This window comes from Pelophylax lessonae, assembly GCF_965119305.1.
Source record: "Pelophylax lessonae genome assembly, chromosome: 5".
NCBI classification, from domain to species: Eukaryota; Metazoa; Chordata; class Amphibia; order Anura; family Ranidae; genus Pelophylax; species Pelophylax lessonae.
The window spans coordinates 136292536-136319330 of NC_138772.1; the positions used below are offsets into that span (position 1 = coordinate 136292536).

The following is a 26795-nucleotide window of genomic DNA, read 5'->3' on the forward strand; positions in this document are numbered from 1 at the left end:
AATCTTAAAAGATATCATGAGGTGAACTGTCAGTACCCTCTCATGTTATCAGGTGATGCTAGAATTCCTTCCACTAAACTTTCTGGAATCTATGGCTGGGCAATGCTAAAAAATACTTCATGCTGCAAGATTCTTTGATCACATTCACAGTCTATGATGCTGTGAAACACATAAGTATGAAGAAACCATAATCATAATGAATCCTGACATTCAGGGTTTTCCCGATTGCTGTACATCTGAAGGTATCTGAAGGTATTGATGTACTGACACATAACTTGTGCCATTAGAGTAACTGAATTCATATTTGCAAACATCTAACTGTCCTTATTCCTTTGGGAGATACACAATTTTTGTGTGAGTATGGTTTTGGTAGATGATATGGGGTTTAATGTCAATAATTTAAATTATTAATGTTGGTAAGTGTTTCACACTTTAATAGCTTTGTAGGCAGCATGAGGGTTAAGTAATGAATGCTCTGAGTGCTCTGGTCTCCTTCCATAATCCAAAAATTTGCTGGTAAATTGACTGGCCTATTTCAAATTATCCCTAATGCCTGTAGAGGTGTGGTAAGGACTGAAGGGGTCTGTAGCTGTGGGATCTGTAATTAAATAACTTTGATAGAAGGTGTTGAAATCTGGGTTGCAATTTGTTAGGGCTCAAATTTTAAAAAAGGACATATATATTTTGCAGCCTGTCAATCTCATTAAAACAACAGTTGTTGTGTTTTATCACCTGTTTATTCTGCCAACATATGTTATTTTTCCCCTTGGCCAAGTCCTTGTTTCTATTTAATACCACCTGCTTGCTTCTGTAGCCTATTCCAGTGCCCCTGCACCCAGGTGCTAGGTGTCCATCTTCAAGGGAGCCCAGTAGGATATCCACCTGTGGCCGGCCGTAGCACCAGAACATGAAGACGAAGGGCGTGTGTCTAGTCCTTGGTGGGGACTACCACTGCAAACTTGGTAAAGTGGATAAAAAAAAATATTCCTTTATAGTGATATCCTGAGGGTGAGTCGAAGATTGTTAAAAAGTCCATGGTGACCAGCTCAAGGGGCCCTGAGGTGGTAATGGTCATTTGCGTGAACCTTTCAGGCAGGGGCTTATGTACAGAGCAAGTATCACATTTCCCGCAACACTTCTGGAGCCACTCTGCCAGCTGCAGGCAGAAGAAGTACATTCAGACCAAGTTTGTCAGCCCAAAAGTGTCCACTCACAGTAGTATGTAGTACTCAGCAGACTTGGCAGGATGTGCGACTGGGGGATTACAATTTGTAGGATGTCCTGCTGTAGGGTAGGAATGTGCACCTGACAATATAGCACATTGTCCCGCATCTCAAATCAATCCCATTGCCTCAGAATTGCTCAAGCTGTGTCAGACAGTCTCTGACACTCACAGAAGGAAGGCTTGCGCCTGCATGAGATCTGGAATCTTCTGTTGAATTAGCACCCATTTCTCTCGGATGTAAATTTTAGTGGATTCGCCTGGGGGAACTGTTCCCTATTCCTTAAGAAAGCATGAGGTGGCCCCCATGGGCAAAACAGGGGCAACCTCGTCTTTTTGGCAAGACTCCACATCCTTCCCTGGGCGTTCCCCCCGGATAGCGGGACACAGTATTAGCAAGCCCTTTAGGTTTTCCAGGTCTATGATGAATCTTATACTTATACTTAATGTCAGCCAGATGACCCATCATTGCTCCAATGCCCCTAGATTGGCTGTGTCCAGGTAGGCTGGGAGGTTGTTGTATATAAACCTCTCTATGAGGCCCACACAAAGGCCAGTAGCTTCAATCTGAACAAGCTGTAATTGTGGGAGTTCTCTTCAGTAGGCCATAGGCTGTGGCTGGTGTAGGTGACCACCCGTTTGCAGTCATCTTGAACCTGAGCCAGAAAAGCTCCCAGACCCTTGTAAACTCCTATCTGTATTCAGCCGGAAGGGCTTTGAATGGTCAGCGTAGGCCAATAAAGGTGCCAAAATCAGTTTTTGTTTAAACATCTCAAGGGTCTTTTGTTGGGGGTAATGCCATTGGGCTTGGATGGAGGGCAAAATAACTGCCTTTCTTCTGAGTGGCATGATCACTCAGCAGCTGGGTAAGTGGGGCAGCTATTTGGGTGAACTTTGGGATAAACCTTCGGTAACTGCCCACCAGTCCCAGAAAGGAGCTTAGCTCACTAACCCGCTTTTCTGGAATGCCAATCCTGCACTACCCGTACCTTTGCCAGATCTGGGGAAACTTTTCCAGCTTCTATGATATGCCCCAAATACTGAATCCTTTGTCTCAATAAGCAGCATTTACTGGTCTTGAGTTTCAAACCGTACTGTGCCCGTCGGGTGAACACCCAGTCTAGAGGTTTGATGGGATCCTCAAAGGTCTTAGAGAAAATTATGATATCGTCCAAGTAGACTAGCACTGTCTTAAAGTTGAAGTCCCCCAGACATCTTTAAATTAAGCATTGGAACATGCTGGGGGCATTACTCAGACCAAAGGGCATATGGTTAAATTCAAACAGTTCCAGGGGTGTGACAAAAGCAGTCTTTTCATGATCTTGATCTCTTACTGGGACTTGCCACTAGCTGCTTGCCAAGTCAAGGTTGGAGTAGGCTTGACCCATTGTCATAAGTGACACCTCTTCCTGGGGTAATGGGTAGGCATCCTGATGGGTGCAGGTGTCTAGTTTTTGGTAGTATACACAAAACTATAGACTTCAGTTTTTCTTTTTCACAAGAACCACTGGAGCGGTCCACGGACTACAACTCTACCAAATCACCCCGCTCTGTAGTACATTGCGGAATAAGTCCGTGATTTCCTGGCACAAAGTTGGAGGAATATGACAGTATCGCTCCTGAATAGGTGGCGCATCCCCCATATGTATTGGATGATCAATGGCTTTGGTATAGCCATAGTCTTCTGGGCCAGCAGCAAAAACCAGTAGATGTTTTCAAGCAGTTGGTAGAGCAGTCTTTGTTGTAGTAGAGGATAGTCCCGAAGGGAAAGACCAGTTGCTCCAGCAGCAACTTGTATTGTGACTTGTTCAAGGAAGACATGGCTGCTTGTAGTGGGGCACAAATGGCCATACTCTATGCTCAGCAACTGAGACACAGTGACTGGGCACTACGTACAAGTCTGCTAGGGTAGCATGGTTGGTAAGTGAAACCGGGGTTGTCCCTAGGTTGATGAGCTGCACTAGAACCTTTCCATTGGGGACCTTGGACAAGGTGCATGCAACTAGCCATTCCCATGACACCACCACATCCTTGCAGGGTTCCACTATTGCTGTAGCTGCTTGAAGTTTCTAGTGAGCCCCAATGGGAAGAGACAAGGCTCCCTCTTATAGGGGTGCCAGGAGTAGTTTTTGCTTGGGTGGTGTTGAGACTGTTTTCTCGCTGCCCTCTGGTGAATTTCTTAGGCCCATATCATATTGGGCAACACATCTCGAGGACCACAGCCCCATGCATGCTGGTCAGAATGCTCAAACTTACCCAGCATGTGGATCAAGTCCAAATCCTTTAACACATGCATGCCCAGAACAATAGGCACTGCCAAGTTTACTGGCCCGTGTGTCACCACTACTCCTACTTGGTCCACCACTTGATCATCAATCTGGATCCTTACCTAGATGACACCTTCTACCAGGATGGACACATTGTTGGCTGCCTTGAGGGATAGCAAGAAGGGGTCCAGTTGGTCTTGTTTCCCAAACCTATGGGCATAGATGTCAAACTCCATGACCGTGTCCTCGGAACCTGTATAAATCAGGCACAGGACCACTTGTCCATTAACAAGAGCAGCCACCACTAGACTTGGCACAACCAAAGACTCTGTTTTGCTGGGACATTGTACTGACTGACTGTCCCTGGGGTCATCCCTGTGCCCTGGGAGCCACTATTTTAATGGTGGCTTGCGTGAGATTTTAAAATTCAGGCTGGCTACAGTTCTTGCTTACATGTTCAAAACGGCCATTCTGCCAGCACTTCCAGTCCTCCTCTGGGTCCATCCGTAATGGGTTTTCACCCTTAGAGCAGGGAGCCAAATCTTCTTTGAGTGAGGACAGTTTTTGTTTCAGGGAGGCCATGTCCAGGGGCGCTGTGTGTATGGCTGACAACAGTGAGGGGACTAGGGCCTCCTCTTTCATTTTCACTATCTATAGGCGTTCCTAACCTGCAGAGGCAGTTTTTTTAAGCCTTTAAAAAAAAAAAAAAAAAAAACTATTCCTGTTATTGGGTACAAAGTATTAGCTGAAGCTAGGCTTTAATTGTTTTGTCTTCTACTTGAGGTCTGTTTAAAACAAAACTTCCATCTAAGACTACCCTGTCCACAGGGTGACAATGTTACTGTCCATTTGAATAATATATTATATTATGAATGATATGCTATGATAAAATATAATATAATACAATATAATACAAATAATTTGGTGGAGGGGGGATTATGGTGTGGAGTTGTTTTTCAGGGGTTGGGTTAGGCTCCTTAGTTCCAGTGAAGGAAACTCTTAATGTATCAGCATTTTGGACAATTTCATGCTCCCAACTTTGTGGGAACAGTTTGGGGATGGCCCCTTCCTGTTCCAACGTGACTGCACACCAGTGCACAAAGCAAGGTCCATAAAGACATGGATGAGGGAGTTTGAGGTGGAGGAAATTGCACAGAGTCCTGACCTCAACCCAACAGAACACCTTTGGGATGAATTAGAGCGGAGACTGCAAGCTAGGCCTTCTCATCCACATAATTGCCTGACCCCACAAATGCGCTTCTGGAAGAATGGTCAAACATTCTCATAGACACTTCTAAACCCTGTGAACAGCCTTCCCAGAAGAGTTAAAGCTGTTATTGCTGCAAAGGGTGGGTCAACTCAATATTGAACCCTATGGACTAAGACTGGGATGCCATTAAAGTTCATATGCGTGTAAAGGTAGGCGTCCCAATACTTTTGGTAATATAGTGTATAAAAGACACAAGGTAATACAGCTTCATAATCATTAATACATTGTTAAAGGTATTTCTAAATGCAGTATAAGCAGAGGTGTATCTACAGCGAGGCAAACAAGGATTTTGCCTGGGGCAGCATTTTTCAGGGGGACGGAGTCTGTACCGGGATGATGCCTGCAGCTGTAGGCAACACCGCAGTATTGCTTTTTAGAGCCGGCGGTCGGCTTTCTTGTAATAGCAATCGGAGCGGCTTACTAGCCGCTTGATTGATATTACAAGCAATGGGAGGGGACATCCCCACCTCCCACCGCCTTCCGCGGCTCTCCTGCCCCCCCACCCCCCCCCCCCCCCGGGAGACCCAAGTGGCTAGCCCGCATGTCCATCAGCTGGCAGGACAGCCAAGCCAGGATTTGGGCTTTGCTCAGCTGTATGTAACATTAAACTGGAAGCAATGACATGACATCACTTCTGGTTTACTTGGGAACCATCGGCGCCAGTTTTAAAACATTTAAAACATTAAAAAAACACTGATATTGGTGTTTTGAATGCTTTTAAGTACAGAGGAGGGTTTTTCTTATAGACCCCAGATCTCTCCTTAAAGAGTTCCTGTCACTGCCTATTGCTGTCACAAGGATCTTTACTTTCCTTGTGACAGTAAAAAAAAGTGCTAAAAATAAAAAATGTAAGCAACAGTGTAAAAATAAAAAAATAAAAAAATAAATGAATAATTAAAAAAAAAAGTAAAGTGGCCCAGTCCTCCCATGTTTGCACGCAAATGTGAACACGCATGTCGGTCCCGCACACACGCAAACAGCAATCGTCCAACACAAGTAAGGTATCATCGCAAACATCAGATCATGGGCAGTAATTCTTGCACTGGACCTCCTCTGCAAATCTAAAGTGGTAACCTGTAAAGGTTTTTAATAGGTTGCCTATGGATTGTAAAATGTATGTTGTTTGTCGACATTGCATGGGCATGTGCTATTTTAAAGCGGCTAGGGTGGGACAAATTTAGATGGGTGGATTTTTAGTCTTGCCTAATGCAACACAAAACTGAAATACACCGCTGAGTATAATTTAAGTACTGGGATTTAAACTTGGGGCAGCCTCTTGCAGGTACAGGAAGGGTGGAGTGTGTGAGGAAGAAGCTGTGCCCAGAGTCAATGAGTTCATGCACTAACAAGAAGCATCAGAGTAACATAGAGATGAGCTCATCACCTAAACCTAACTAGCTTTAAAAAATGGCACTCACTCTGGTCCGGTCACGTGACGTCCCCTGTGTGAGTCAGCGAGGGAGAGGAGAAAGCACCAACAATGGCTGAGACATGGAAACCTATGGTGACATCACCCCTCTAGGATTTACCAGCCATGTCTGTGCTCATATCCTTTCCCATGCAGCTGGCACTGGCTAACACAGGGGATCACATTACCTGACCGGAGCAGAGTGACCTGCAAATAAATAAGTATAGACATCTTTTTATTTTTTTTATTTTATTTTTTTTACACAGGTTAGCCAGCATACGTGTTAGGAGTGAAGGAGATATTTTTAAGTCTAGTTAGGTTTAAGCTGGAATTCTACTTTAAGAGAGGTTTAAATAGCATAACACCACTGACCACCTATGCTGGGGTTTAATGTTGCTGCTATTGACACCAACATGGGGATTAATTTAACTGGTATTGACACCAATCATGGGGATTAATATTGCAGCTATTGACACCAATGCTGGGGATTATTAAAACTGGCTCCAATCCTGGGGGGTTTTTATAGCTGCTTACTGACACCAATGCTGGGGGTCAATGCTGGGAATTATTATTGCAGAAACTGGCAAATGCTGGAGGTTTATTATTGATGCTTCTGACCCCAATGCTGGAGGTTAATTGTGGAGATTATTATTGCAGATACTGGCTCCAATTCTGGGGGTTGATATTGCAGAAGCTGGCAAATTCTGGGGGTTTATGATTGATGCTACTGACACCAATGCTGGGGATTAGTATTGCAGATACTAGCACCATGCTGGGGGTTATTATTGCAAAAAATGGCACTGATGCTGGAGGTTTTTAATTCAGAAACTGGCACTAATGCTGGGGGTTATTGTTGCTATTGATGGCAATGCTGGGGATTAATTTAGCTGGTATTGACACCAATCATGGTGATTAATATTGCTGCTATTGACACCAATGCTGGGGATTATTAAAACTGGCTCCAATCCTGGGGGTTTTTTTATAGCTGCTTACTGACACCAATGCTGGGGGTCAATGCTGGGAATTATTATTGCAGAAACTGGCAAATGCTGGAGGTTTATTATTGATGCTTCTGACCCCAATGCTGGAGGTTAATTGTGGAGATTATTATTGCAGATACTGGCTCCAATTCTGGGGGTTGATATTGCAGAAGCTCGCAAATTCTGGGGGTTTATGATTGATGCTACTGACACCAATGCTGGGGATTAGTATTGCAGATACTAGCACCATGCTGGGGGTTATTATTGCAAAAAATGGCACTGATGCTGGAGGTTTTTAATTCAGAAACTGGCACAAATGCTGGGGGTTATTGTTGCTATTGATGGCAATGCTGGGGGTTATTATTGCATAAACTGACACTGATGCTGGTGGTTATTTTTTATGGAAACTGCCATTCATGCTGGGATATTATTTTTACTGCTATTGACATCAATGCTATGGGCTTTAAATATTGCATAAACTGCCATTTATTACTGGCACCAATGCTGGGAGATGTAACTGCAGAAACTGGCACTGATGCTGGGGATTGTTTTTGCTGCTACTGGCATCAACGTTGGGGGTTACTAATATGTAAATGGCCAAGATGACATATGTTATTATTATGCTATTTATATATTATGCTGCTTTTAATGCTGAGATTATTTTTTTAATAAACTGTCACCAATGTGGGGGGTTATTATTGCAAAAACTGTCTGGCACAAATGCTGTGGGTTATTATTGCCTAAACTACAATCTATGCTGGGGGGATTTATTGTTGGCACCGATGTGAGGGTTAAAATATTGCTGCTATGCACAGCAATTCTGGGGTTTACTTTTGTGTAAATTGGCATCTATGCTGGGGAATATTATTGCATATAGTACATACATATAGTATACATATTTGTTTGCATAATACGTATACTGTAGTTAAAATGTAAACTCTGTTTCGAAATATTTAAGCCCACTTTAATTTGTATAGTTTTAAATATTTTCTTTTCTTGTTTTGAAACAACACTGACTCTTTTATAAGAAGTTATGTGCCATTTTGCACCCTGGGCACCAGATGACCTTGTCCTGGCACTGGGTCCAGGATGACCTGGTCTTGGAGGGAGGGGGTTGAATAATGCTGACTTCTAGTGGCAGAAAAAAGTACTGCAGAAAGAAATTGCTCCATTGTAAGTGAACATTGTAGCAAAAGTAATTTTTTTCCTAAAAATAACTGTTGTTATGACAATATGATTATATTTATTATAGGTTAGTTAATTAAGCTGTATTCAAATGTTTAGGAAACCCTATACCCAACCGGGGATCCTATACAGCGCCCTAGTGTCCCGTAACTCCCCCCCTTTCTGATTCTTATAAGGGTCCCCCATAAAAACTGGACATGATTTTTCCACTGTAATTGGGAATAGAGGTCCGGTTCTCTGACTGGAATTATTGCCAAATAAGATATGAGAGTCTCTGTAGTGAGGGGATCAAGGTGTAGTGAGGGGATGCAGAAGTTGGGAATTGAGCAGACTCAAATCAGATGTTATGGAATTTGCTGTAGTATCCATGGTGTGCCAATCTTCTAGAAATAACATTTTTAGATATCAGGATGAATTGTTACTCTCCACTTTCTTTCTTCTTAATCATACCCCCCACTAGTCATGAGGGGGGTGAGCTTGACATGAGGAACAAGGACAAACATACCATTTGTGCAAAATGTTCTGCTGCATAAAGGTCCTCTAAGAAATTGGGGCATATTCATAGTATCTATCTATACACAGTGAATACGTTTTTGAGGTTGGCCAGTATTTAATTTGAAGGGGTGGGGGGGGGAACATATTCTTGCCAAGGGGCTCTTTGGTGACTATATCTGACACTTAAAACCTTAGGGAAGTTAATAAGCGGTGATGGAACCATGGAGATTCTTTGTATGATTACTTTACGTCCTTTTTATTATAATTATCACATTTTGCAATAAAGGATTAAATCATAGCTCCCAACTGTCCCTGATTTTGAGGGACTGTCCCTCTGTCCTTCTTTCCTCCTCATTGGTCCCCCATTTTGGCCTGATCTATATAGTTGTATATTAAATGCACTACTTATCAATCAAAAAGTGTTTCCCAGTGCTAAACCTTTCATCCAAATTCTAAATTGCTGTTTTTTTAAATTCCAAAAGCCAATATAAAGGAATAGTAGTGGGGAAAAAAGCACTTGTGGACTTAACCAACCATTTTTTTGTACAATTCTCCTTTAAGGGGACGTGGCAGGGGGTGTGTCCTATTCCAGCATGCTTTTGATAATAGCTGTCCCTCATTCCCATCTCAGAAAGTTGGGAGGTATGGTAAATGAAGAGTATCTGAATATTAGGTTGGCCGCTGCTGCTGCACACCGCAGGGCTTCCAGGATCACCTTGAGTTGTGGTAAGTATGAGTAATTAGAAATTGAAGTGCTGCACCACACAAATTCAAGTCTAAACACAAGCTTATTGTGGTTACATTTTTGTAAGGCCAACGCGTTTCAGGGTCTGTATCTTTGCCCCCTTCATCAGGTCTTTAAAAAATGAACCTGTGTATGTGGATTCAAAAAACATTCAAAAATCTTATTGTTAATATAAATTTGTGCAACAGTCTGTCAGCAGCTGGTTTCAGCTTTGCTCCTTTAACCAGTTGTTGTCAGACTGTTCCACAAATTCATATAAATATTTTCATTTTAAATATTTTTTTCAAGCCAGGATGAAAGATTAGAGATACAATTCCTGAAACACGTTGGGTTTGCAAACATTTTACTACTGAACATAAACTTGTGTTTGGGCTTGAATATTATGGTGTGATGTTTTGATTCCTAAACACTCAGCTGTAAAACCTGACAGGGCTTCTAATCCTTCCCCATTTTATCCAAAAAAATAAAAAAAATGACTTTAATTACTTTTAACCACTTGCTGACCGCCGCAAGTACATATACTGCGGCGGTCAGCCCCGGCAAGGCAAAGTGACGTATATATACGTCACTAGCCTGTCACCGGCTTGTGAGCCAATAGCGGGCGCGCGCCCGCCCCGGCTCGTTCACTAAGGAGTCAGTGCGTGTGACCGGCGGACCCAATGTCCGCCGGTCACTCGGCGATCGTCGGTAGAGAGGGAGAAAGGCAGGCAGCTAATGTAAACAAGCCGCCTGTCATTCTCCCCTGTGCAAAAATGGAGATCAGACGGTTCTACTATGTAGGACCGTTGATCTCTGTTTTTACACTAGTAGCCATGTCCCATCACAGTTAGAAACACGCCCCTAGGACACACTTAACCCCTCCCTCTCCAATACAGTTAACCCCTTCCCTGCCAGTGTCATTTTTACAGTAACAGTGCATATGTATAGCACTGATTACTGCAGTAATGTCACTGGTAACCCCAAAAGTGTAAAAAATGTCAGTCAAGTGTCCGATCTGTCCGCCGCAATGTCGCAGTACCGCAAAAAAAATCGCAAAAATGACAAAAATCTTTCCCTTTGTTAGTAAACGCGATAACTTTTGCGCAAACCAATCAAAATACACTTTTTGCGATTTTTTTTACCAAACATTTGTAGCATAAAACAAATTGGCCGAAAATTTTAAAAAAAATTTGATTTTTACATTTTTTTTTGGGAATTTCATTTAAAAAAATGTGGAAAATATTGTTATTTTTGCAAAATTTACGCTCTTTTTTTGTTTATAGCGCATGATCAAAAAATCGCACAGGTGATCAAATACCACCAAAAGAAAGCTCTGTTTGTGGGGAAAAAGGACGTCAAATTCGTTTAGGTACAGTGTCGCACGACCGCGCAATTGTCCGTTAACGTCACGCAGTACAAAATCGCAAAAAAAACCCTGGTCAGGAAGGGGGTAAAATCTTTTCCGGGGCTTAAATGGTTAAGGCTGCAGGTGGCTACCTAGCTACTTCATACTATGGTGGCAGGGAAAGCACAGCCTAACAAAGGATGAGGGGATTCAGATTTACAACACGCCTTAGGACCAAACAGCCCTGACCATCCACTTGATCAATACAAAATATCTCCCAGACTCATGGGTAAAGGATAACCCCTGTAAATGATTTTGCCAGGCCAGAATCTGGAGAAAGATTCTGTGTGAAACACTTACCAAAGGAGGAAATTCATTACACAAAAATTCCATGTACACAATGCAGTACTTGTGGTAGGAAATCCTCTCCTTGAATGTTTACTACATACCTATTCATTGTCCATAATACTTTTCAGTTATGTAAAGCATACCAGCACTTAGCAGTCTACAAGAAAATTATTTTATTCATAATCTTTATAATACTCACAAAATATTTGGCAAAAGCACAGATTAGCTGAGGATGGGAGGGGTTGTCCTGTGTAACCCTTCTTGACTTTTAAAAGCCACGCTAATAAGGGACAGTAAAGCAGTATTAAATCCAAAAGCAAACATTTTATATATTGCATCTTACCAATTCTTAGATTTGATGGCTGCATTCGTTTGCATTTTTAGGCATTCTTACTTTTCTTTTCATCTGGTAATCCAGCCAGTAAGTCTGTTGTTTTTTACAGCACAGACTCTACAGCAGAATGTATCAGTTTACATGGATGATTTAATCCACTTAACACAGGCAGGGGTGATAAAAATGATCAGCTTTTATTCATTCATGTAAAGCCTTTATTCCAAAAGGATAAAAAATCTGTTTCTTTTAACTGCCTACAAATGTGAGCTGGAGTTTGGCTTCAATTTGTTAGTGGTTCTAAATCTGCTAGTACATCTACCCCCCGGCACACACTCACCAGACTGACAATGCTGCTGTTTGCTGTGCCTGCTATTCTTATTCCTCCAGAGTTGTGTCTCCCAAATACAAGAGGCATGGGTGTCCGCAGAGCTTTTTTCAGGGGTCATTTTAAGGTCACCCATACCCCGCCCCTTTTTAACAATGTCATGAAGGGGAGGGGCTTAGTCATTATACTTATTTTGAATATTTATTATTAAAAGGCAAATGGCAGCATTTATTTTTAAAGCATTTTTTAACCTAAAAAAAAAAATGATCCTGTTCCCTTAACCACTTAAGCCCCGGAAGATTTTACCCCCTTCCTGACCAGGGCTTTTTTGCGATTTTTTACTGCGTGACTTTAACGGACAATTGCACGGTCGTGCGACGCTGTACCTAAACGAATTTGGCGTCCTTTTTTTCCCACAAACAGAGCTTTCTTTTGGTGATATTTGATCACCTGTGCGATTTTTTGATCATGCACTATAAACAAAAAAAGAGCGTAAATTTTGCAAAAATAACAATATTTTCCACATTTTTTTATATGAAATTCCCCCCAAAAAAAATGTAGAAATCAAAATTTTTTAACGTTTTCGGCCAATTTGTTTTATGCTACATATGTTTGGTGAAAAAAAAAAAAAATCGCAAAAAGCGTATTTTGATTGGTTTGCGTAAAAGTTATCGCGTTTACTAACAAAGGAAAAGATTTTTGTCATTTTTGGTGTTTTTTTTTTTTTTTAACAAGTAATGGCGGCGATCTGCGATTTTTTTTGGGGGACTGCGACATTGCGGCGGACAGACATTTGACACTTTTGGGGTTACTAGTGACATGCAGTAATCAGTGCTTTACATATGTTATACTGTTACTGTAAAAATGACACTGGCAGGGAAGGGGTTAACTGTATTGGAGAGGGAGGGGTTAAATGTGTCCTAGGGGCGTGTTTCTAACTGTGATTGGACATGGCTACTAGTGTAAAAACAGAGATCAACGGTCCTACATAGTAGAACCGTCTGATCTCCATTTTTACACAGGGGAGAATGACAGGCGGCTTGTTTACATTAGCCGCCTGCCTTTCTCCCTTCCCGGCGAACGATCGCGAGTGACCGGCGGACATCGGGTCCGCCTGTCACACGCACTGACTTGTTAGGGAACGAGCCGGGGCGGGCGCACGCCTCAGCGGGCGCGCGCTCGCCCGCTATTGGCTCACAAGCCAGTGACAGGTTAGTGATGTACGGGGCCGGGGCTGACTGCCGCAGTATATGTACTTGTGGCGGTCGGCAAGTGGTTAAAGCATGTAATTTGCTCCCCCCCCGGTATCACCTAAAATACCTGGCTGATCCTGCCTGGCTATGTCCTCCCCTCTGTAAACTGACCACGGTATACCATGGCTGCGGATCCCTGACTTCGTAGTCAGTTTACGTGCCTCCATCATCCGCAGCTCACCTGTCCTCCTCTGTCCTCTCTCCCCCCTCCCTCCCTGCCTGTCTGCTCCTGTGTCAGTGCCCCTCCTGCTGCTGTAGTTTCATTTAAAGTTTCATATCCTGTCTACAGTCTGTTTAATAATCATATGTGCCCCTGTGTATGTGTTTTATAAAAATAAGCCATTCTTTACAAGTTTTCAGAGCGCCAATCGCCCCTCACATGACCTGCTGCCTCTCTCCTCCCCTCCTCCTCCCCTCCCGACTGACGACAGCAAGGAATCCTTGGCCCTACCCACTGCAGGCAGCTGTCAGACAGAGAGAGGAGAGAGCCGACAGGTCACTAGAGCGGTGCTCGGCACTCTGAAAACTGGTAAAGAACGCCTTATTTTTTTAAAACACGGACACAGGGGCACACAGGATTATTAAACAGATCAGAAAGGATGGTATAAAGTGTCTTAACAACCACTTTAAAGGGGAAGCTGAGATTCCAGGGGGAGGCATTTGCCCCCCCTTGCCCCTACCTGCGGACGCCCATGACAAGAGGTTTTACTGGCCAGATCACCAGGTGAAAACAGAGTGGAAAAAAGCCAAAGAAAAATAAAACTGATCCAGCCACCACCTCTAATGATTGGTAAACTGTAACATATTAAATTTTTTTGTTTTGGTTTAATACAGCTTTAATTTATAGATGTAGCCTGGTCGCACGGCTGGCATTGTTCAAACTGTTATTTGTTTATAAAGTTCTGCAAAGACAGTGACTTTGGAAGTATTGGAGATGTAGTTCCAGGAGGAGCCAGGATCACAGACTGCTATGAGAGAAACTCTTCTCCCAGGGAGCAATGGGACACGCGGGGCCTGCTGGGGGTGTCTTTATAAAGGGGGCGGGATCCATTTTCGCTCTCTTGCCTTGAGGACAGCGTGCTGGAAAGAAGGGAAAGAGCTACTGCGGATCGCAGGAGAATAGGCTGAGGCCTAGTGGCGGACACCGCAGCTGAAGCGGGCGGTGTGAGTGCTCTGAGGAGTCTCGTGGCGTGACCGAGCGGAAGGTTGTTGGACAGGCAGAAGGAGACACTGAGCAGAGCGAGGCCTGGCTGCAGTGGGGAAGTGGAGTTCCCGGTTTGGGTGAGAGACATCCAGTATCTACATCGGCACTACTCACAGACCTAGGCTGAATCAGGGCAGGACTGTCAACCTGTTTGCTTACAAGAGGCCATATTGACATATATCTATACCACTGGACACTGCAGTTATACATATAGTGCGAGGTGGGTGAGCCCTCTATCCAATCCTAGGCTGTTAGTCTGTTGAGACGCATCAGGATCTCTTTGCATGCATCTCTGTGGATTACAAATATTGACTACTTTGGGGGATCACAGTTCATCACTATTACCTTTATTGGATTACAATTACTTTCCTTGGATCGTTGGGAATTCCTTGCTGGTGAAGACTAGTGAGGCCTCACTCTCCAGTAGACTCTTGAAATTCAGCATAAAGGGGGCCCCCGTTAGTACACAGAGTGCACTCTGATAGGTAATCTAGTGTTGTTATATTGTTTATCCTGCATTAGTCATTAAGTGTAGTTATTCCTATCTGTGGTCACTCTCCAAGCACATTATAAGATTCAGTGTGTGTCTTTACTGTTGCTGAACGCAATTCTCTGACATACATATGCATTTATTTGCATATGTATGTGTGGCCTGTGTTCCAGATCCTGAGTGCTGAACTAAACCTAAATCCTTGGTTGGGAATTCAGGATCTATCTCCTTGGCAACATTTGCATTATCTTTGATTCTGTTTTTATACTCATGTTTTATTTCAAAACTCAAAAGCAGTAAACTGATTCTTCACTGCAATACTTGTGGTCTCAATCATTGAGAATGACCGAACAAATAGTGTCAGTTGGGTTGGAGCAAGCTCAGGGTGAAAGAAGTGAAGAGGATACCCACGCAATAAGCCACTCCCTTGGCAGCAGGGCTACATAGAGTTCAGATTTGGTTGACAAATTAACATTCACATCCAAGTCCCCGCCTAATAGCAATCTGTCAAGTAAATAAGAAAATCTTCAAATAATACTCCCAAAGTGCAGGTACCTCGTGTTAACTGCAGGTTATTTTATTCTTCCTAAATTGTTTTCTATACCCCCTCTTCAGTCTATCATAAATGCTGCTGCTAGACTCATCTCCCTTACCAACCGTTCAGTGTCCACCACCCCTCTCTGCCAATCCCTCCACTGGGGATGCTGGGCATGCTGCCTGTCCAAACTTGGTTGCTGCACGCAGATCAAAAAAATCATAAGAAGAATACTAGAAAGTCTTTGGGGTCAAAAGGGATCCCCTACCCACATGTAAAGATACCTAATGCTTCATTGTTCATCACATGACAAAGGCAAAGGAAAAACTGGCCGCACACCACACAGAGCTGTAGAAGATAAAATCCTTTAATGTCACCAGAGCCAAAAAAGCAGGGCAGGACCAAATGTTGACGCATTTTACACAGGCATCTTGTGCTTAATCAGTGTGCAAAAACGTGAGAAACGCGTCAACAAAGGATTTTATCTGCTACAGCTCTATGTGGTGTGCCGCCAGTTTTTCTTTTGCCGTTGGGGTCTGTGGTGGCGACCCAGGGCAGGCACCCACACTGGATTGCTATTCAACACTCACCTTAGCAGTATATACACTCTACGTGGGCTTCATCACATGGCAGCAAGAACAGATTTCAGGTATAAAAGCAATAACCAGCGAGAGCAGACAGTGACAGAGCAGCCTTAAAAAGGAACTAAAGTTCTTTTATCACAAACTGTGAGCTGGCAGGCTGTTTATTGCAGAAGGGAAACACAAGGTCTCTTCTGCAGTAAAATATAGAAGACTTTCCTCTCCGGCATGTAAACTGAGCTGTGCATGCACGTCGGCATGATCCCCGGTGACATCATCTATTGCCGGACAATCAAGAATGAAGACAAGCACCCAACAGAAAATGCCGGGCTTGTGAGGGATGGAAACCGGTAAGAAAAAAAGGTAAGATTATTTCCGCTTTAGGCAATAAGGTATACTACAGTCTACCACTGGACACTGGTTGGAAATTATGACCTGATGAGTACTTGGCTAAAGTATACCTAAAGCCAAATCTATTTTTTATTTATTAATGTCAGGATCCACCCATATGACAATGCACAATTGGCTAATTGAACTTAGGCGTTCATCAGCCATTGGTTGATGACTTGTTACATTTTCATCATAGGTTCACCCTAAGGCCCTTTCTTATAGGCGCCATCCAGTCCAGTCGACACAGAACAGATGTCACTTTTGTGACATTCATTCCCATTCAGTTTTTTTCTGCATTTATAATCCGGAGCTTTCAAGACCCATCTATGAGCAGCTGGATAAAATTGGACTGGTGTCTTTTTAGAGTGAATTCCGGTGCAATTCAGTGCAGTGCGATTTTGCAGCCCATTCATTTGAATGGGCTGCGAATCGCACCGGAATGTAGAGAAAGTAGTGCATGCACTACTTTTCCAAAAAACGCACTGCAACAAATCACATGGTACATCAGTCTGGTGCAGGCAAAGTCACTGTGTATGAATTTGGGGGGCTGTTAACGATGTATTGCCACCTGCAGCAGGTCTCAAAGGCAGTGCATTTTGAATGCAGTGTGGGAAACAGGCATGGAATACGCACTATGGTGTGAACCGGCCCTAACATCAGACTACCTCTGACCTGTCATGTTTAGGTCTTGAAAAACAAAAGAGGATGCAGACCTCCATTTTTTTTACAGACTCGGAGGTAATTGGATGTAAACACTGCCCATAGACTAATGCTGGTCATACACGGTTAGAAAATATTTTGAAAAAACAGTCAGATTTCTAAAGATCTGTTGATCATGCATGTGATAATGTCATCATTGTATTGATATATGTCACCGAATTATCGACATAGTATCGACAATCGACCTAGTATCGATCAATTGTTTGACGATCAAATACACGAGCCAGGGTTACATTTTAACAGATTTTTTTTAACTCTTTTCAACTGTTTCCACTAATAATGTTTAGAAAATCGATTGCTTAGACTAGTTCAACATGACAGTTGTTTTTTTTTTTTGCCATAAAACTTTGCATTTCGAATAATCAAAATTACCCTACTAGCATTTCAATAGTTGTCGAGGGTATCAAATGCTTTTTCAAACCATTTTCTAACAGTTTATGGCCAGCATTACATCGAGCTTCTGGTCAGGTCCACCTAAAAAAACTGCTAGGTAGACCTTATTGTACCACCTGTATGAAAGGGCCAGTGTACATTAGTTCCTAATATAGAATATATGGTAGACACACACATTTCAGAATTAATATTTGATCATTCAGATTCAGAATACTCTACTAATCCCAAAGGTAAATTATTAGGTCCCAAAGGTAAATTATTAAGTCCCAAAGGGAAATTATTAACAATACTTCAGTAGTTTCTTGATGATGATGACAAAGTTTCATGCAATGCACAAGAAAAAAAATTAACTGCATTTTTTGGATCCAAGTTGAAAAGTTTTTAACACTTGTCTTTTGGCTTCCAATACATATGGTTTACTTCCCTGTTGTGGGCACATGCAATTAAAAACATTTCTTGTGTTTGTTAAGGGTTAATGATCACAGGCAGGAAGTACATTCTTTAAAAAATGGTTAGTATTAGACTGCAGTTTCGCTCTCTGACAGTAGGGTGTGCTATGATCCTCATTTCTGCTCATTCTACTCTAAAGCCTGTAAAATCCACCAAGTCTATAGTAGTGGCAGTAAACAGTGACATAGGGCTATAAAGTCACAAAATATTACCTTTATCGTTAAAATCTTGCGGGTGGCTGGAAAAAAAAAAAAAAAACATATATTAAATTTAAATTTTTTTTTTAAATCAGGAAAAAAGGTTATACTGAAGAAAAAAAAAAAAAAAAACATTAATACATATTGTTATTACTGTAACAGTGTAACAAAATTCAAATTTTTTCCTAGGAACTGTCACATGTATTTTATTAAATAGAGAAGTCTATGATATTTAATATGATGAAGAGTTCCTGTGACGTTCAGTATCTGAAGTATCTTGCAACTGGTTGCTAGCAGTAAGGGTCCATTCACACTACTTGATGTGCAATAAAGTCTCATAAACATGCATGCCCACAATGCAACGTATGGGTGCAGCTCCCTGCTTTGTGGTGTAAATGGGCCCTTTCGGTCAACCAAAACTAATGATCATATTTATTAAAGGGTGTTTAATAATAAATAAAGGGTGTTATAATGCCGAAAAGTTATGCAGCGTTTTACATACTGTATACTCACATAAGTCCCTGTCCTCAAGGTGCTTACAGTCTAAGGTCCCTATCACACATGCATATATATATATACACACACATACTGGAGCCAATTTGGAAAGGATTCAATTATCTACTAGCTTGTCTTAGGAGTGTAGAAGGAAACCTGTGCACTTGGAAGAAACCCACGAAAACCACCGGTAAATCAAGCAAACTCCACTCAGATAGTGTATTTACCAGAATTCAAGCCAGGGATGCCAATGCTGCTAGGCAGAAGTCCTAACCATCAAGCCCAATATATAAAGTAAAATAAGTTTGCATACAGGAAAGATAACCTTCAGAAGATACATGGGAAAAGTAACCCGCAGACCCTACATAGTAAAGTGACAGGTTCTCTTGATAGGGCACTTTTTACTTAATGATACTTACTCTCCCCTAGCTCCATATCCACTCCATTCTCCTGCAGGCGCTCTGAGCTCAAACCCTTTGTAGTGTAAGGCTCCATGCACACTGGGCTTAATAAAACGCCAGTCCCCGTGGCAGAAAAATATATATAAAGTGTTTTTGTACACGTACATATTTAGGTGCGTTTAGGAGTGTTTAGGGATTTTTCTGCCAGAGAACTGCAATCAAAAACACAAGCCAGAAGGTTTTTTTTTTTCCTGCCTCTAAATGTTGGCCTTAAAATAGGCCTCTAAACTTCCTAAGGGTGCATGGGCACAACACAAAACTCCTGTAGAAGCAGCATATTATCAGCCAGTGTGCATGGACCCTAAAGGCCCGTACACACGTGCAGATTGTCGGCCGACGACCGATCGGCCGATTTTCGGCTTGTTAGTATGATGCTTCCGACAGCCAGGGCCGGATTAAGAGCATCATGGGCTTGGTGCTGAGGATTTTGAAGGGCCTTAAGGGCCGTGCCTTGGCATGCACCCAGAGGAGGAAGGGTGCAGCCATGCATGCCTAATTCAACATGGGATGCTGTCTCTGAAGCCCATAAACACATCCATGCATCAGCAACTGTCCCTCCTTGTCCGGCCTTCGTGCTGTGTGGGGAGGTTCTGAGGGAGCTGCCTGGGGAAGCGAGCATAGAAGCCAGACTTCTGTGTTTACAAGTGACAGAAGAGCGGTAACAGTGAATATGGCCAACCCGGGGCCTATATAAAGGTCGGGGCCTGGAGCTGCAGCTCCAATAGCCCCTACGTTAATCTGGCCCTGCCGACAGCCGACATCGCACTTTCGGCCGAAAAGAATCTGTCGTGCAAGCATTAAAATTTTTGTATGCCAACACCAGAGCGGCCGATTGTTCGCCAGTCAATACAGAATTCAGCCGACAGACAGCAGATTTGCAAGACTGGGCATGCTCAGAAAAGAAAAAACACAGGGAAAGTTAACCATCACATGACATCACTTCTGCAGTCGGCTGTAGTCGGCGGACAAAATTCTTGTGCAGTCTTTTGCACTTTTCAACAGACATGACAGCCCGGGGACAAAAGACGGCCGATCGTTTGGCCGACGATCTGCACGTGTGTACGGGGCATAAGTGTACAGTCTCCAGTAACGAAAAGTGCACTAGAGCCATGTAGGCAGGTAGAGTTCTCCTCCTAGTGATGGAGCAGTGATGCGGAGTGCCCCTTTTATAAGAGGAGAGGAACTGGGGATTTTGATCTTCTGGGTTGGCAGGTTGCTAAGGAGAGGTCTCATGGAGGGTTTTGAGTGTGTTCTCCTCTCTAGGGGAGAGGCAGTGGGCATGTTTTGGAAGAATCCCTGGTGAATGCCTAGAGATGGATATTTTGGAATGTGAGAACTACAATGCTACTACACACCAAACTATGCTAATATCGATATCCAAAATACAGTTGTGAGTCATGATTTAGAGCCATTGTCACCAGAATTTGGGCTGTTGTGCCTTTTTGAAAAAATAAAGAAGTTTTAATTGCAACACAGAGCCTTTGTGTAATGAACTAATGGAGCTAAATGTTAAAGTATAGCTGATTCCTGGGGTGAAGAGAGTTCTGTGCTTTCCTGGTGCAAGCCTGGTTGGCTCTGGAGTGGGTTGTGAGAGAGGAAACAGAGTATCCTGCTTGATAGTGCAAGAGAACCTCTTCACATGCCATGCATCAGGTGCCCCATGGGCATGAGTGGTTGGTTGGATTTCTGGAGCTTTGTTTGAATCACATGTCAAACTTAGGCCTTTTAATATGAGTACTCCAGTCAGGTAGGGGTAAAAGGTGAAGTAACTAGGAGGATAGGGAACAAAGGTCTATGACTGACATCAGTGCACCGACAGTATACTGTTAAGGGCTGATCCTTTTGTGATGCCCTGTAACCATGGTTGTTCAGGCAGGGCCCAGCTGTGTGTGTGAAGGCCATGTAAAACCCCATGTCTTCCCTTACAGGCAGACCTTTCATTAATTCACACTGTCCCTTGTGCTGATTTTAAAACATTTTTACTAAATCTAGGTTTTTAAAAAAGGGGTTGGAGGATCACAGCTATGATTACAAAGATTACACTTTTTTAATCTCGAAAAAAGGCACCTAAAGTGGAACTTTAGTCAGAAAATGAGGTCCTGCTCAATCACTTTAGGCACTTTAGCTATGTAAAAGAGAAAAATAAGTATCTATACTGTTTAAAATCCAGTAATACACTGTCTTACCCTGCTCTGCACATGCCCAGTTGCTCTCCATTTTTAGGCATTTTTAGTCACTGTTGAGTTTGTAGAGGCCAATCTGCTGACAGCCTTAAAGTGGAATTAAACCCTCCTATCATTTACAGCCAAGAAAGCTACTTCTGTCTGATCTGCAACTGCCATGGTGCTGAACATGTGCTCAGTTATGACACCAGCCATTTGATGATTTGACAGTTTGGTTGAGGACACAAGCAAATGTGACAGTTAGCAATTCCAGCATTCCAGGACTGTAACTGTTTTTTGGAAAAGTTAAATTGATGGGATTAGTTATGCTTTATAAATTACTGCTGTTTAGGGGTTCTGGGCTTTAGCAAAATGGTAGCCTCCAGGAAGAAAAACAGGAACAATGCTGGGGGCAATTTACAGCACACACTAATTTAGGTAGTATAATTATTAATGTGGAATTTTTTGTCCTTGGTAAAGAACATTAATTTTATCAAGTTGTTATAGGTAAAGTTCTGCTATAAAGCCCCGTATACACGCACAGATTGTTGGCCAACCGATCAGTCGTCTTTTGTCCAGTGTTTGTTGGTTGAAATGTGCTCTAGACTTGCACTGGACTTTTGTTGGCCAACAAAAACCAACTTCAGAAGTAATGTCATGTGATGGTTGACTTTCCGTGTGTTTTTTCTTCTCTGAGCATGCCCAGTCTTGCTCATCTGATTTTTGTCTGCCGAAATCTGTACTGACTGAGGAACAATCGGCCGTTCTTTGTTGGCCAACAAAAATTTTATAGCATGCACACCAGATTTTTTTCGGCCGTTGGCCGACAATTTACGGCCAACAATCTGTGCGTGTGTACGGGGCTTTAGAGGGCATACAATAACAATGTGCAAAGTTTATTAAAGGCCACGGTAATAACTGTAATAAACTGTTCACTCCAACGTCCCTAAAGAAGACACAATTTGAGGATGGAAGAAAGGAGTTTTCACCTTATACCGTGTGGGTTCTTTACTGTTAGAGCAATGAAAATATGCATTTCCCTTCCCAAAGAAACAATACTAGCTGTGAGTATTGGTAAATTAAAAAAAAAAATAACTTTTAGATGTCTTCCTTAGGAGTATGATATACAGAGATATGGGCTTTCTTAGAGGCTTAAAATCATACACAAATATATGTTGAACTGGATGAACATCTGCATTTTTTCACACTTAGCATCTATGCACTATGTAAAAAGAAAAGCTGTAACATTTTCTGGCTATTTACAACTTTTAGACAGGCTTCTGCCATGTATTGCATATATTAATATACAATATACCCTCTATGATCTTCATACCCCACTGGAGAGGTGTTTTTGGAGGAAATGCCAGTGGGCTTCAGGTACCATACAAAATGACAGCTGGAATCTAATTCTCATATCTGATTGTTGGTTGTGAGGACATATTGACAGTTCTTAGCACTAACATTTGGTCACGTGAGTACCATAGTGGCTGATTTGTTGAAATTGAAGCAAAGTGGATTTATTACCCATAGCAACTACATTCTGTTACTGTATTTGTTCTCATTATTAGGTACAGTCAAGCAGTTAGGTGGTATATACAGCATTAAAACTTTTCCCTTCTTCTATAAGAGTTTGTTTTTATGTATCAACATATCAGAAATCCTTGTTCAAACAAGAAGGCCCTTATAAATCTATCCCTAATTGTCCAAAGTTCTGTAAACTAATAGAGCTCCATTGTGGACTTCGCTTTTGGTTTTATGTTGTTTACTCTTGCTGGAATTGATACTACACTGACATGCTGTATTCAGGGTGATATTGGAGTATCCATTTGTCAGGAGCCAAGTGACATGTTTGTTCATGTGACAGCTCTTATGTGTAAAATGTTACATAAATGATATTTGGCTATTTTGCTGGAACTGTAAAATTAGCATTAGGTCAATCGATATGCGTGTACGTTTGATCTGTATGTGTCATGAATAATGTCAGAAACTGGATAATGTCGACATGTAGATAATGGATGATTGGAATTAATTATCGCTGTTAGAGAGTCACATTTATGGCTGCGAGCAGAAGCCAGTACAGATGTCTAGGGCAGATGTGTATGATAGATGTTAACTGCGTTTGTTTGGGTTTCTACAAAAACATAAAACAAAAGCAGTGAATTGAAAAAATGGAACAACAATATATACTTTACGTGTACTTCTACATCGTTTGAAAGCAAGAACACAATAGTATTATATATGATAATACTATTGTGTTTTTGCTTTCAAATGATGTAGAAGTACACTGAAAGTATATATTGTTATTCCATATTTTCAATAGAGTGCTTTTGTTTTATTATATGCTATATATGCTATCCACATATACCAAAGGTGCAATCAAGAGGGTCTGTGCTTTCATAAAATATAGTAAACTAAACATGCAGTAACTATCCTATTGGATAGTTACTGCATGTGCCCAAAGAATGAGGTCAGATGACTACCTGAATATACTGAATGACCAGGTTATTCCATCAATGGATTTATTTCTTCCCTGATGGCACGGGCATATACCAAGATGACAATGCCAGGATTCATCGGGCTCAGCGGCACAGTGGCGTAGTGGATAGCACTTTCACCTAGCAGCAAGAGGGTCACTGGTTCGAATCCCAACCACAACACTACCTGCCTGGAGTTTGCCTGTTCTCCTTGTGCCTGCGTGGGTTTCCTCCCACACTCCAAAGACATGCTGGTAGGTTAATTGGATCCTGTATAAAATTGGCCCGACTATGTATGTATGAATGTGAGTTAGGGACCTTAGATTGTACGCTCCTTGAGGGCAGGGACTGATGTGAAAGTGTAATGTATATGTAAAGCGCTGCGTAAATTGACAGCGCTATATAAGTACCTGAAATAAATAATAATAGTAAGGTTCTACTTTCCATAACACAAACTCTTTCCACATAATTTGTTTTGTATGAAGGTTTAGGAGAAGACATAAAGTTTATGCAGCTGCACAGGGTCTAAAAACGAGAAGGCCATTGAGGTCCTTGAATAGGAAAGCTGCTTTGGGTAGTCAAGGTGGGTCCACAGAGCATCATCATCATCATCCACAGAGCAACCATAACCGGATTAGAATTATTTAACGGGATCTAAACTCAAGAACAAAAATGTAATACACTGCCTGGCAAAAAAAAAAGTCAGCACCTGGAATTAACTAAGCAACTAAGTGAACTAAGCATGCAGTACCTATCCTATTGGATAGTTATTGGATGTGCCCAAAGAATGAGGTCAGCTAACTACCTGAATATACTGAATGACCAGGTTATTCCATCAATTGATTTTTTCTTCAGTGAGGGCATGGGCATATTCCAAGATGACAATGCCAGGATTCATCGGGCTCAGATTGTGAAAGAGTGGTTCAGGGAGCATGAGGAATCATTTTCACACATGGATTGGCCACCACAGAGTCCAGAAATTTACCCCATTGAGAATCTTTGAGATGTGCTGGAGAAGGCTTTGCGCAGTGGTCCGACTCTCCCATCACCAATACAAGATCATGGTGAAAAAAATATGCAACACTGAACGGAAATAAATCTTTTGACATTGCAGAAGCTTATCGAAACAATGCCACAGTGAATGTGTGACGTAATCAAAGCTAAAGGCAGTCCAACATGTGTGACCTTTTTTTTTGGTAGCGACTTTTTGTTTTGGCCAGGCAGTGTAGGTTGTAGCTCACTACTCTTTAGATGTAGTGGCTACATCCTTTTTATTTTTTCCAGCCTAGGTACATTTTTTCCAAGTATAGAAAAATGCTTGTTGCAAGTACAGAAAACATTCCTTTGCTCCTGCTAGAAATCTTGTGTCTTTGTAACTTCATGTGCAGGGAACTGCAATACTATCTATCTTCTCAACTATGGTCTCGGAGCTACCAAACATCTGTCCTCTGTAATGGAAATAAGCAGAGGGTGATGCATGTAGTCCAAATCTGGAGAAAAACTGCTGCTTCTCCATAGGTACAGTAAAGTGAGTGAACAACAGGAAGTGTGGTATTGGTAGGATCACCAGGTGAAAATTAACGAAAAAACTCTAAGACCGCATTCAAACTGCAGCGGCACGACTTCTGCACGACTTTGGCGCGACTTGCACGGACTTCATATAATGAATGTCTATGCAAGTCGCTCCAGGTCGCCCCGAAGTAGTACAGGACCCTTTTTCTAAGTCGGAGCGACCTGTGTCGCTCCTATTAGAACGGGTCCTGTAGCACTGCATGGACCGCGAGGGACTGCGACTTGTCAGGCTAACAAGTCGCCTGACAAGTCGAGGTAGTGTGAATGGAGCCTAAAGATACAAAAAGCAGATAGCAGATCTAAAGACTGGCAAGATGCAATAAATCACAGTTTAGTTTTAGTTTTTTTTTTGGTTAGGATACTACTTTAATGATTACAAGACAAAGCAGCAGGAGCTTTTTTAAAAATGGTGCCAATTCTTAGGTGCAGTACTCCACAGCAACCAATCAGATTCTTATTTCTTGCTATTGGTTAGGTCACTTACCATGAACCAGTCACAATGGAGATCATAATGCTATCTAAATATTCAGCTTTTACGTATCATATTCATCCTAGTGCATTAGCTGGGGAATCAGGAAATTCAGAGGTCACTTGAAGTCTGCTGTTTGATAGGAGCCCGGGCGTAAGGTCAGGCAGGAGACAACAGAGCAACTGTTATACTTCAAGTGACTTCTTCCTATGCGATTGCCTCATTACTCTTTATTGCTTAAGTTCACAAAAAATGGGGTCCAGAGAGATAACATTGTGGGGCATGGCACAGGAGTGGCCTGTTGTATTTCCTTTTTTCTTTCCACCTGATGTCCCCATAGAAAGAAGTCAGGGAAGAAAAGGAGTTAGTGCAGGCCTGCCCCTGCTAGGAGAAGGGCACCATGGATAAAGGTATATTAGGAAGCCAGAGAGCTTCCAGGGTTACGTTTCCATGTGGAAAGTGATTATTGAATTTCCCTGTGATGTTGGGCCTGATTGGTTTAGCATTCCCTGAGGGAAAGCAAAAGGACTGCATGCATTTTTCTAGTTGCATCTTCCTGGTATGGGATGCTGGACCCTGGGACGCACTTGCTGTAGGTAACTGATCTTTCATCTCTCCTCTAATACCACATATCTCTGAACTATACACTGGACTGTTTGTAACTGCTTAGTGCCGTCACATTCATGGAATGGTGATATCTCTGCTTCTATTGATTCAGTAAACTGTTAAAAGGCATCCCCAGTTCAGACTCTTCATTCTCCCAACCTCTATATGTGGACATCCATTGGAAAATAATATTGTTCTTAAGGGGGAAAGGTGTTGTCTGTTGGTGTAGCACCTGAAGGAGGTTTCCAGTTAGTTCTCCAAGGCAGCAGTGGCTTCTCAACATCATTTTTTGCAGAAGATGCTGTGTTCATTATTGCAAATGAAGGTGGTGAAACATAAAAGTCCCTTCTATGTCACTGCTTAACATAGAAAACATTTTTATGACTATGATGGTCCCACAGATGTAATTGCCACAACTTTAACTATCCCTTTGGATGACC

General features: G+C 42.2%; 1 protein-coding gene across 1 annotated transcript in view; it reads right to left on the reverse strand.

Annotated features, from left to right (window-relative positions):
- SKAP2 (src kinase associated phosphoprotein 2) overlaps nt 1–26795 on the reverse strand; it is a 385859-nt gene that overhangs the window by 300707 nt on the left and 58357 nt on the right. Inside the window, exon 3 of the mRNA XM_082259466.1 lies at nt 18132–18157. Within this exon, the coding sequence (XP_082115592.1) occupies nt 18132–18157 (26 nt within the window). The remainder of the gene's footprint in view (nt 1–18131; nt 18158–26795) is intronic.